The following is a 12,438-nucleotide window of genomic DNA, read 5'->3' on the forward strand; positions in this document are numbered from 1 at the left end:
TTAGAGGGGTTATCAAGGCTCAAAAGTTTCTGATGCTGATGGCCTGCCCAATGGATTAGTGATCATTAGAGATGAGCAAGTACTGTTCGGATCAGCCAACCGAACAGCACGCTCGCATAGAAATGAATGGACGTAGCTGGCACGTGGGGGGGGGGGGGGGGTAAGCGGCCAGCCGCCGTCAAAGCAGAAGTACCAGGTGCTTCCATTCATTTCTATGGTGCGTGCTGTTCGGATCGGCTAATCCGAACAGTACTCACTCATCTCTAGTGATCATTATACAATTGATGGAGTTCAGAGCCCCAAACTCTGAACTGATCAGCTGTATAGGCCAGTCTCTGGCAGAAATATATAGCGGATAATGCCGAAACAAGGGCCAGCTCTTACTCTGGCAAATATTGATCATTATTAATAATTAGAGATGAGCGAACACTAAAATGTTCGAGGTTCGAAATTCGATTCGAACCACTGCACACTGTTCGCTGTTCGAACGGGTTTCAAACCCCATTATAGTCTATAGGGGGAAATGCTCATTTCAGGGGTACGCAACATTCGATCAAATTCTACTTACCAAGTCTATGAGTGCGGGTCAGGCTGGATTTTTCTCCCTGCGCAGCGTCCCCACGTCCTCTTCCGGCCTTGAATTCACTCTGCTAGGCATCGGGCCTAGGCAGAGCCGACCGCGCATGCCCGCACGGACATGCGCAGTCGGCTCTGCGCAGGCCCGATGCCTAAGCAGAGTGAATGCAGAGCCGGAAGAGGACGCGGGGACGCTGCGCAGGGAGAAGACTTCTAAAGGTAAGAGAAGAACCAGCGTTGATTGGCAATGTATAGCATTCTGCCAATCAACGCTTGTTCTGCATCGAATCTTAACTTCAAACAGCTAGTAGTATTCGATCGAGTACGAGTATTTCGAATACCGTAGTATTCGAACACCTACTCGATCGAGTACTACTAGCTCATCTCTATTAATAGTTAGTATAAATGTAAAAAAATTAGAACACATTTAGAAGATTAATAGAGATGAGCAAACACTGTTTGGGTCAGCCGATCCAAACAGCACGCTCCCATAGAAATGAATGGAAGCACCTGTCACGCAGACTTTGCCGGCGGCTGGACGCTTAACCCCCCACTTCCATTCATTTCTATGGGAGCGTGCTGGGAACGTGCTGTTCGGAACGGCTGTTCCAAACAGTGTTCGCTCATCTCTAATGATTAACATGTATAGAAACCTAGGGAAATTAGAAAAGAATATATGCAACAAGCGGTTATACAATATCTGTATTTAATTGTATTTTGTAGCCACGGTAACGTTCCACCGACTCTACCCAAAACACTGGTACACATGTTTGACATCCCATTTTAATCATTTTAGACACTTCTTTACAGATTGTCCACCAAAGTACCTGGCCTAACAGGAAAGGTAGCATGGCTTAAGATGCTAAAATAGGGCCACATTTTTGGCGTGAGCTAGTCCAAAAACTAGGTGATGTAAAGTTAGTTTTGGCATTATAAAATACACAAGATTATACAGCATCAAACCGATAACTGTGGTGTATTTAAGACCGTCTAGTCTAACTTTCCACCATCTACCTTACACTTCATTCATACTAGCATTCAGGTTTCCATTCTTAGGGTTCATGTGAGGACCAGAAAAACAAAACTATCTGCTTAAAATGTGGATAGACTATAATGGAGATAATGAGGTCTACTTGGTTTCTGTCAATTTTGTACTGAAATATGGGGAGAGAAGAGTCCTGCTTATAGGACTTCTATCCACCTATTTTTAAGTGGAATGTGGGAGGGTTGGAGCCCCAAATGCTAGTGTGCACCTAGTGTTAGAATATCTATGATTCGTACATGTGTCCAGATTTGTACTGGCTTATTAAATCACAAAGCTGTACCTGTCCTGGTCACACGGAGGTTTTTGGACCAGATTTTGACGCAGAATCCGACTCCAAAAAACGACTCCCATTGATTTAAATCAGAGCCACTTTTTTCCGTTAGCGTTTTTTGCCACTCGTGGAAAAAAAGTGAGCTACCCTATCTTGCCGTGGATTCCTCGACTGAATCTGCCACGGCATCTGCAGCGCAACACTCCCATTCAATTGGGCCTAATCTGGAGCAGAATGCTGCGACTGGATGCCGGTGAACAGCAAAGGCATCCAGTCATGACTAGCCACAGGCGGCCTTTTTTTTGGACCGGATTCTGAGGTGGCTTCCAGTGTCAAAATCCGGTCCAAAAAACCCCATGTGAACTCAGCTTTACAAGGAGTAAACACGGACCTTCATTTTAGGGTAAGACTGACAAAACACGTGCTATACCCATCTCTTCCAATCCCCACATGCACACACACACTCTGCTTGACTAAGTATGTATTTTTAATTTAGTCAAGCCCCTCCTAGACACTTTTAGGCCCGGTTCACATCTGCGTTTGGACCATTCAGTTCCCCTATCCACATGAAATGTGTGGAAACCACACAGACCCCCTTGTAGTCCATGGGTTTCCTTAGGTAACTTTTTTTTGTTGTTGTTTTTTTTTTTTATTCGGATAGGTTTCCATTTGGGCGGTCCCCAAATGGAAACCCGAATGCAGATGTGAACTGGGCCACTGGACAGAAATGTTCATTCATTTGGTTGATCATCAACTTGCCTACAGGGCTGTAGATCTCAGCGTATAATATATACTGTATATGATAATATAGGCTGGGTTTTAACCATCTTAGCAGGAGACTTATATTGGATGGCCATGTTTGAAAAAGAAAAGTTTGACTTCTATGGAAATCCTCTATGGTAACCTTTATCTCGAAAAGACATTTGACCTTTCCGAAGCAAATGTCTTACGTGGGGGCCGGCTGTTAAGACACAAACCCCCTCAAGGAAGTATCATTTAAGGCAGAGCTGCCAATAATTTGTTGGTTAGAAGAAACAAAGAAATAAAACTTTAAAACTCATTAAGAAAGAGTTTACAAACATGAGAAAAAAAACCTTCAGACCCATAAACTCCTTCTATTTTTAAGATCATGCCGTATCAAGTTTAGCATTTCCAGTAGAGAATTTATATACTGTAACTTAAAGAGAGACAAGAGGATTGAAAAAACAAAATTGCTATTTTTATTATAATGTGCCCTTTTGGGGCTATGCAATAAACTTCACATCACTGACACTAATTATTTTGGCATCTTATTGGAAGTCAAGATTGAAAAAATAAAAAAGCAGAAATCCAAGAGCAAAGCAAGTTCTTGGCAGAGTTTTCTCTTCCCTGCATAGTAGAGTTTATTTACAGCTAAATTAAAAGCTCGATGTCAGATCTGGGTCCTTCAGAACAAAATCTGAATAATTAACTGGCAAAACTGAACATGATCGCTTGTGACACACCTACACTGGTAATTATTGCTTTCAGGCCATTCGCTAATGAAATTAATGTATTCATTGCCCTAACACATTAACATGACTCTTCCATGCAGTGGCGTGTCCCACATTTCACAAAGAAAAAGCTACGGGAAAAATAAAAATGGCAAGAAGTTTTTATTTAATTTTTTTTTAATGAAAAGCCATGTGCACGTTAATGAGAAAAAAATAATAATTTGCTAAGAGAAGACCAAATGGGTTAGTATTTATATACTGTGTGATATTACTATGACACTTATTGTTTTAATTGGCTTTATTGCGGCTTTTATGCTCCTTATGGCACAGTGTGGTATTTATAGGAAGCATGGCGATTAATAGAAAAAGTACAGGAAGACAATACGTGCAGACAATACGGACAAGAAGATTAAGAGGTCGTCCTGGAAGGAGTAGGTAGACTGGTGACAAGTGGGCATTGGACACTGGGTAGTTAGTAGAGATGAGCGAGTAGTATTTGATAGAGTAGGTATTCGATCGAATACTACAGTATTCAAAATACTCGTACTCTATCGAGTACCACTTGCTATTCGAATGGAAAAGTTCGATGCAGAACCAGCATTGATTGGCCAAATGCTATACAGTCGGCCAATCAACGCTGGTTCTTCTCCTACCTTTAGAAGTCTTCTCTGTGCAGCTTCCCCGCGGTGTCTTCCAGCTCTGAATTCATTCTGCCAGGCATCGGGCCTAGGCAGAGCCGACTGCGCATGTCCGCTTGTAGTGCGGATATGCGCACTCGGCTCTGCCCAGGCCCGATGCCTGGCAAAATGAATTCAGAGCCGGAAGATGCCGCGGGGACGCTGCAAGGAGAAGACTTCTCAGAGGATCCAGCCCGACCCTCACTCGTGGACTTGGTAAGTATAATTTGATCGAACGTTGCCTACCCCTGAAACGAGCATTTTCCCCCCATAGACTATAATAGGGTTCGATATTCGATTCGAGTAGTCGAATATTGAGGGGCTACTCGAAACGAATATCGAACCTCGAACATTTTACTGTTCACTCATCTCTAGTAGTTAGCCTTTACCTTATTGGATAGGTTAAGCACAAGTTAACTTATTTTTACATGAATCAATAGTATAAGCGAAGGGAACAAACTTTGCCATATACTTCACTCAAGAAAAGCGAGTCTTTACTTATCTCTGTGATTTCACTCCATTCTCCAGATACAAGCCGATAAGATTACAATGAAGTGTATGGAAAGGGTAAGGGAGGAGGAGAAAGTGGTTTATACTGCAACTTAGTCATATACATTTGAAAGCGACCAAGTCATAGCATAGCCATGTGACCAACAGATGTGAGGTCATTTCAATTGAAATGCTGCAATTTCCAAAACCACGCCTGTTTTGGAAATAGTGGTGTGTCCACATGCGATTTTTATTGCAAAGTGGGCATGGGATTTGCTAGAATCCCATCCACTTTGTCCTGACTCTAAAATGTTGTCATTTTTCACCACATGGGCCCTCGGCCTTACGGTGGATATTGAAACTACAATGGAAATGTTCTCAGTCTCTGTAGTGCTCCATACCCACAGCAATGACAGAGTCAGTTGTAAAACACCTCCATTGTCAGGATTGCCAGGATCTCAGTGGTCATATTCCCATTGATCAACAGTTTATACTCTATCCATAGGACAGAGCATAAATTAATTGCAGAGCCCCCATTACATACTGTATATGGATATAGGTGGCATTTGGATTGCGCCAATTGTTGTGAGTATTTGACAAGAGTTGGTGGATAAAGAGTTTGTGATGGCCAGAATCAGGTTTGTGCTATCAGTTACCCACAACTGACAACTCAGCAAGAAGTTGGCCATTCTCTACCAAGTAAACCTGAAAATGTTTAGATGTAGATTGATCAAAAAGCCCATACCTATAATAGCCTAACAAATCAGTAAATCCTAAAGGCTGAGTTCAGACGGGGTTTTTTGGTCTAGAATTTGACGCGGAGGCCACCTCAGATTCCAGACCAAAAAAACGATAGCTGGGACTGGGTGCCGGTGCAGTGCACTGCCATCCAGTCATGGCACTCCGCTCTGGATTAGGCCAAAATGAATGGGCCTAGTCAGGAGGGAGAGTCTTCACGTGGACGTCCGCAGCAAAATCCTGACCAAAAAACCCCATCTGAACTTAGCCTTACGGCAGGACAATAACTAGTACTGTGCAATAAACACACCCAAGCTGCAAATGCTATAAAACCTGTCAATGACATAGACATTCTGTAATATTAATGTTATTGTATATTTTGTGCTTTTGCTCAGCAACACGGAAAGATGCCACACCTAACATATGTAGAGTTTTGTAAAACAAATTGCACGGTGACCAAGCCCCTATTCCCACCTCAAAGTCTATAAATGAATGGACTATTAGATTTTTTGATTCACTCAGCCAACAGCCAGATGCGAAAAAGACATCTTAAGAGGAAAACATTTTAGTAGTAGACACGCAGACTAAAGACGCAGAAGTGATTGTATCATTCATTACCTACTATAGTGTCACATATTGTATTACATGCAAGGGTTTTGGTAGATTGTAAGCGTCAAGCTTTAGCAATTAAATTTTTCATGGCTTTCATAGGGATGACCAGATAAAAAAAAAAAAAAACCAAACACACACTTCCTTTTAATCTCTATTAGACAGTGCAATACATTGTGTAGTGCAATTTCCAGCTGTTAAAATCCTTGGATGACACGATCAATGAAACCACAGGGAGGAGGGGGGGGGGGGGGGTCAGCGCTCCTGCAACCACAATCTTCTTTGTGCTGGATCCTATTAGGTACTGTCTAAAGAGGTAGAACTTAATAGGATGCCTGTGTGTATTAGCACATGAGTATCCCAGTTTATTATGCAAGTGAAAAGGTTGGAAAATACCTGTATTCCTTTGGTTTGCTGTCATATTGCAGAAACATTATAAACTTTGATAAGAGGTGTATATGCTGCTTAAGAAATGTGCTGTGAGGCTATATGATAAGATGGCGCCTGCGTCCAGGATGGGTGTAAGAAGTTATGTGCGTGGCTTACTGCCAGAAGCCACAAACACTCCCTAGAGACACAGCGCAAGACCGGGAGTAGCTGGCTATACATGGAACTGCTTAACCTTCTTCTCTGTGTGAAGGAACAAAGACATATTTTGTTATTTCTCTTCCGCTATATAGACCTATGCTGTCTTAATAAAGCACGTTAGTGCACTTTCTCCTCGGCTGAGAAGAGGAACTAACACCAACATTGTGTGTCTGGTGTCATTTCCTTACTGCTAGCACTTAGCCTTTTTAATTAGGACAAGGACAGTTACCCAGGATTACTGGTCAGTTGGTCATCAACACGGTCACTAACCTTATCACAAGTAATGCAAAAATAACATGGTCAAGTTCCATAAGAAGATTTAAAAAAAAAAAAAAAAAAAAGTTTTGAAAAAAAAAAAAAATATCCCTTACACAATACAACATAAGGTTTTAGGTGAAAGAAAATTTTTTTTTTACACATTTGACATTTCCACTTCCATAGCATGCAACTCTATAAAATCAACTTGTGTTATTACACTTAATATGCAGACACACACACACACACACACACACACACACACACCACACACACACACACACACCACACACACACCACACACACCACGTTTGCCCCATTTCTCAAAAGCCAGAGTGAAAGACGATAAAAAAAAAAATAGTAGCAATGAGAACGAATAGTAGTGAAATAATAAAGATGTATAGCTCCATTGACCAAAATGAACAGTTTATTAACGGAGACCATCAATAACTTAGCCATGAGAAAAATCTCACCTGGACTCAAATTTAGACTTTCCATTACTACTCCTACCTCTTGTGGTCCAGCAGATTTTTATTAGAAGCAAACTCATTCCATTTCATGCGATCTATGCTAAAAAAAACAATGCGCACATCCAAACAGCATAAATAAAGCAACCCGGTGCTGTGAACTATACATGACATTAAACATGTGACTTATATTAACTAAACAGAATAAAAATAGAAAAGATAGTTCCATATATAAAACTTGTATAAAATGAAGTTTCCTCTTCCTTTTATAGAAGCCCTGTTAAATCCTCTACAAAGGCTTGGCCATTATCTGAATGCCACTCCTTACAGATCTTCCTGCCAAATCTCATATTTATGACCTTCATCAGCCCATCAGAACGGCCTCATTATACAATTAAAATAGGACTTTAGATCATCCCATGAATACTCGGAATATTGCAATGTACAAATAATTAGGCAATGGATCATTCGTCGTTACTGTAACAATTTAACCCCCTTTAGTCACCATAAACCAATCTTGGCCTCATGAGCAAAAAAAAAAAAATATTGAAGCCACAGTACTGTACATTGTATGAAGTGTGAAAATGTGCCGAAACTTTTTATTAGGTGATGCATCTGTACAGAGTGATACAGTTCAGACCCTTTTAACATGCAAGTCTAAAAAAGTCATGTGCGTTCACAATTCTCAGCCTTCCATACCGACCCAAAAATAGTAAAAATCGTTTGTTCAGCGTTTTTTTTTTTTTAGTTTTTGGAAAAAAGTGGGCACTGAATAGTAATTGGATGAAGGAGGTCCAAGCAAGAATGGCTATCCCTCCTGACCCCTACCGAGTCATACAAGCTCAGCTAGGCTGTATGTTGTGATAGGGAAGATATGGGGAGGGGAGAAAGCTACTGCCAGACCAGCAGGAGGAGGCTAGGTTTGGGCAAGTTTAGGAAAAAAAAAAAAAAAAAAAAAAAAAAAAAAAAAAAAAGTGTTAAATATATTAGTACAATTTTTATAATTTTTTAAATTTGGATATTTATTTTTATTAAAAATTATAATATATATATATATATATATATATATATATATATATATATATATATATATATTTTTTTTTTTTTTTTTAATAGGTTCTAGGCAGTTATGGAATTCATGGGCTTTTATTCCTGTCTGATTTCACCCAGGATTTTGGATTCAAGTATTGGTAGATAAACTCTAGAGACAGAGACCAATATATGAGGAGCCCATACAATGAATACCCCATATATCAGAGATATGGAGTAGATTGATGAACGTAGACAGTGACAACAGTCTCATTTGCGCAATAGTGTACATTTTTAAGACTCACCCAGTATTCTTTACACAGTATGAGCATTTAGTTTTAATATTAGCAAACTATCCAGTCATAGGGGTTGTCCCACCATTGTATATCAAATTTATTGCATAGATCACTAAAAATTAAAAACTTTCCTTTTACATTAAGTGTTAAAATGAGACATCACAAAGTTGAAACATTTAGTTACACAATATGGCGCCCCCTTAGAAGTCAACTAATAAGTGGAGGGGCGGTGGACAACTAAACTTGTCTAGAGCCCCTCTATCAGCAATACCATGAGGACACGAGCAAACAGCCATGGAAAAAAGTTTTGCATGTTACAAGCACAGTAATCTATTAACGTATTGGAATTCGGTATGAAAAGGGATAACCATTTATAGAATACACAATGCAGAATTGACTGCACGTTCAATAGAATGTGTCAAATTTTTGGAAAATAAAGAAACATCTAAATGAATTAGCATAGTCCTCAACACTTTTTGCAATAGAGAAATGAGCAGACCCAGCAAACTATAGATAGAACAGAAATATCACTGTATTATTTGAAGGCTATTCTAGAACAGACATTAGACCACTAGCAGGCGGCCATTACATACGGCCAATGCTCCAGCAGTCACTTCCCAAGCTGAGGCCATCAGAGATTAAACATATCACATCCCCACCTATCCTAGTAAGAGGTAGCAACCTAGTAAACACAGGCAGAATTTTAGAAAACAGGAACTTTCCGCTTACCTTAGCCGTGCAAGCACTACATTGTTGTCGATTTTCATTACCGGATCCCTGTTAAAGAAACATCTTGTTAGGATATAAAATTATTTTTTTCTGGGGAAAGGAAGAATACAAAAATATTCATTTCTCTGGCAGGGCAAGAGAAGCATCTCGCCAGCGAAATAATGAGAAATGAATGTTTTATTATTTCAAAATCTGGTTCACATTTGACAGTTGGCACCTTTATTACATTTTTTTTGCATTTGCTAAAATTGGTCTAGAACTCTTCCCTGAATACACATAGCTATGTATTCATAGCTGACCAGTATTAACAAGAGATCAGAGGTATGACCGAATAGCCTCAACGCTAAGTTTACATGTGCGGGGAAGTCTGCAACAGGAAGAAAAACTATGTGGTAACAATCCCGAGACGAGTCTGTATGGTGTAATACACAGATTTATAGAATACACAATGCAGAACTGACTGCATATTCCATAGAATGAGTCAAATTTTTGGAAAATAAAGAAACATCTAAATGAATTAGCATAGTCCTCAACACTTTTTGATCTTGTAAGCAATCTTCCCTTATAGATGAAGGCCTTTATTGTACCTTATGTTGGCATTCCTGACCCTGTGGTCGCAGGGCCACTTATCTGGGATACAGGGGGATAAAAACAAAAAACAAAACGTGGTACGAGCCGCAAGAGAAAAAAAAGAAATGGTCCAAAGGTGGTATAGTGGCAAACGCACTAGATATACTTTAAGGTCCACAATAACGTAATAACGCATGTACAAGTATGTGGTACGCTACTTACCGCCTAAGGGCTAGTTCACACGGGGTTCTGCGTGGACACATTTCGTTGCGGCTGCCACAACGGGATGCTGGTGTAGTGCACTGGCATCCCGACGTGGCCTTCTGCTCCGGATTAGGCCCGAGTGAATGGGCCTAGACCGGAGGGTGGTGTCACAAGACGGACGCTGCGGCTGAATCAGCCGTGGAACCCGTCTGAAGAAAGGGCAGCTCGCTTTAGTTTTCCCGCGAGCAGGAACAAACCGCTTGTTGAAAAGAAATGACTGGCTCCCATTGATTTCACTGGGAGGTGGTAGGATTTTGACGCGGAATCCTCATCAAAATCCTGACCATTTTGCCCCGTGTGAACTAGCCCTAAATGGAGAAGGTATCACTTTAAACAAGAAGTATCACATGATATAGAGTCAACATATATACATAGAAAAGTCTTCTAGCTTTCTGGAGGTTTCACTTTCCACATAGGGATACAGCAAGATGGTCCTAATTTCAGGTTCTGTGCCAGGTGGCGGGTCCTGATTCCAACTCTATCTGCATCCTGAGGACTTAGATACTGTTAAATAAATGATGAGCACAAACCCATCAGCTCCATGTCCCACCATTCAAGCCTTGACTAGTTCTGTAAGTCAGGGAGGTGTGATGGGCAATGAGCCTCAGACAGCACTAGAGCCTGCAGACCGCTCCATGGGAATGGGGCTAAGTTTTTTTTAATGTATTTTGTGTGACAGAGCATTGAAGGTTCTTTATACTAAATGGGGCTACAAAAGTGGCATTTTACGGTGTGATGGGCCATTATATTGTATAGGGGCCACTAAGAGGGCAATATACCATGTGGGAGTATTATGCAATGTTAATTAAGAAAATATAATCACTATACATTATTGTTAGAGTACAAAAAGGCATGATAGGAAAGGGCAGGGTTAACATGTGTGTGTGTGGGGGGGGTTGCTGAAGAGGAAAACACACAAAAACGGAATCTGTTTAGAGGCAAGACCCAATTCCATCCATGCACAGGACAGCGGTACCACAATAATATACAGCTATGGGCTGTGCATGCCACTTTATAAACAAAGCAGAGAAAGAACCTGTAAATGGTAAATGAAGCAGCGCCGTATCCTTCTGAAATATCTGTTCTAGATTTCTTTGGTTAAAGGAAACCAAAACATACTATTTTCCAGTTCATAAATACAAAATGTGTCTTTCATTTCAGTTAATTTAAAAAGAGCTGTATTGTAACTGTTCCCTGGTGGCATTTGAAGAGCACTTGCCCAGAAACATTATTGAATTTCAGTGCTAGTTATGTACACAAAATGTGGTTAGACAGGAATGGGGAAAAAAAAAAAAATCACGATACTTGACAAAAATGTAAGAATATTGAGACAATATCATTAAACACTAGAGATATCCATAGATACAGGCCATCAAAAGGGACTGTGACCGAAAAGGGGATCTTGGAGCAAATATCAAAATTAAGAGAAATACATTTTATAGATCTTTGAAATATAGATCACACAGGTGTTAAATCTAGAATAAGTGTGTGAAAGAGATAGGCACAAATCTAAGGAATAAAAATATTTGGGAAAATACTTTGGACAGAAATGTAACGTGAAATTTGGTGGGGAGGTTGCAGTGTAGTAATTCTTAAAGGGATACTATCATTGGGAAAACTCATTTTTTGCTAAGTATATATCAGCATAGCCTTTAGAAAGGTTATTCCAGACATACCTTTTATTTGCTAATCCTCCCAGCCGTTTTTGAATTAGTCTGCTTTTATCGATATGCTAGTTAGCCAGCAATGAGCACAGGAAATTCACTGAGCATAGTGTGATACGTGTACACAGGGGGAAGGAGAGTCATCAGTCAGTAGAAGCCTTTCTTGCTCTCACCTTCCCCCTTTTACACAAAGAGAACATCACAGAGACTTCCAGATGCATGTAGAGTAGCACTGCTGAGTAGTACTGCCAGTTAGAGTCCCACGCCCAGAATAAGTAGACTTGTATCACGGAATTGCAGCCAATACTGAATCTTCTCCCCAAAAAAACTACCTATAAATCCATAAGGATGTGCCGCAACCCAATGGAGGGAAGCCAAGGATGGAAGATTTAATGGTAGCTGTGATGTCACTGGTAGGCGAACGACACTCAACTGACTTCTCCAGCCCACCTCCCCAGCCTGACAATGTTGAGGGGGCTTGAGATGTACTTGATGGTGGTGGCAGTCCCCCCAGGGAGTTTCCAGTTGGAGAGGGGTACATTTCTTCTGAGCTATGTGATGGTGTTCAGAAGGGTTTACCCCTCGACAAACATGGGAATGACTCTACAGAGAAAAAGAGAAAAGATGAACCAATCGGAGTAGTGCTATGGAATTCCACTGTGGGTGGCTGGTACTGGACTTGGTATGAGGGGTGTACAG

General features: G+C 40.6%; 1 protein-coding gene across 1 annotated transcript in view; it reads right to left on the bottom strand.

Annotated features, from left to right (window-relative positions):
• The window catches only part of LOC142218111 (uncharacterized), a 272,939-nt gene that overhangs the window by 240,631 nt on the left and 19,870 nt on the right, over positions 1–12,438 (bottom strand). Inside the window, exon 3 of the mRNA XM_075286585.1 lies at positions 9,242–9,289. Within this exon, the coding sequence (XP_075142686.1) occupies positions 9,242–9,289 (48 nt within the window). The remainder of the gene's footprint in view (positions 1–9,241; positions 9,290–12,438) is intronic.

The sequence above is a fragment of the Leptodactylus fuscus genome, chromosome 9 (assembly GCF_031893055.1).
Source record: "Leptodactylus fuscus isolate aLepFus1 chromosome 9, aLepFus1.hap2, whole genome shotgun sequence".
NCBI lineage: Eukaryota > Metazoa > Chordata > Amphibia > Anura > Leptodactylidae > Leptodactylus > Leptodactylus fuscus.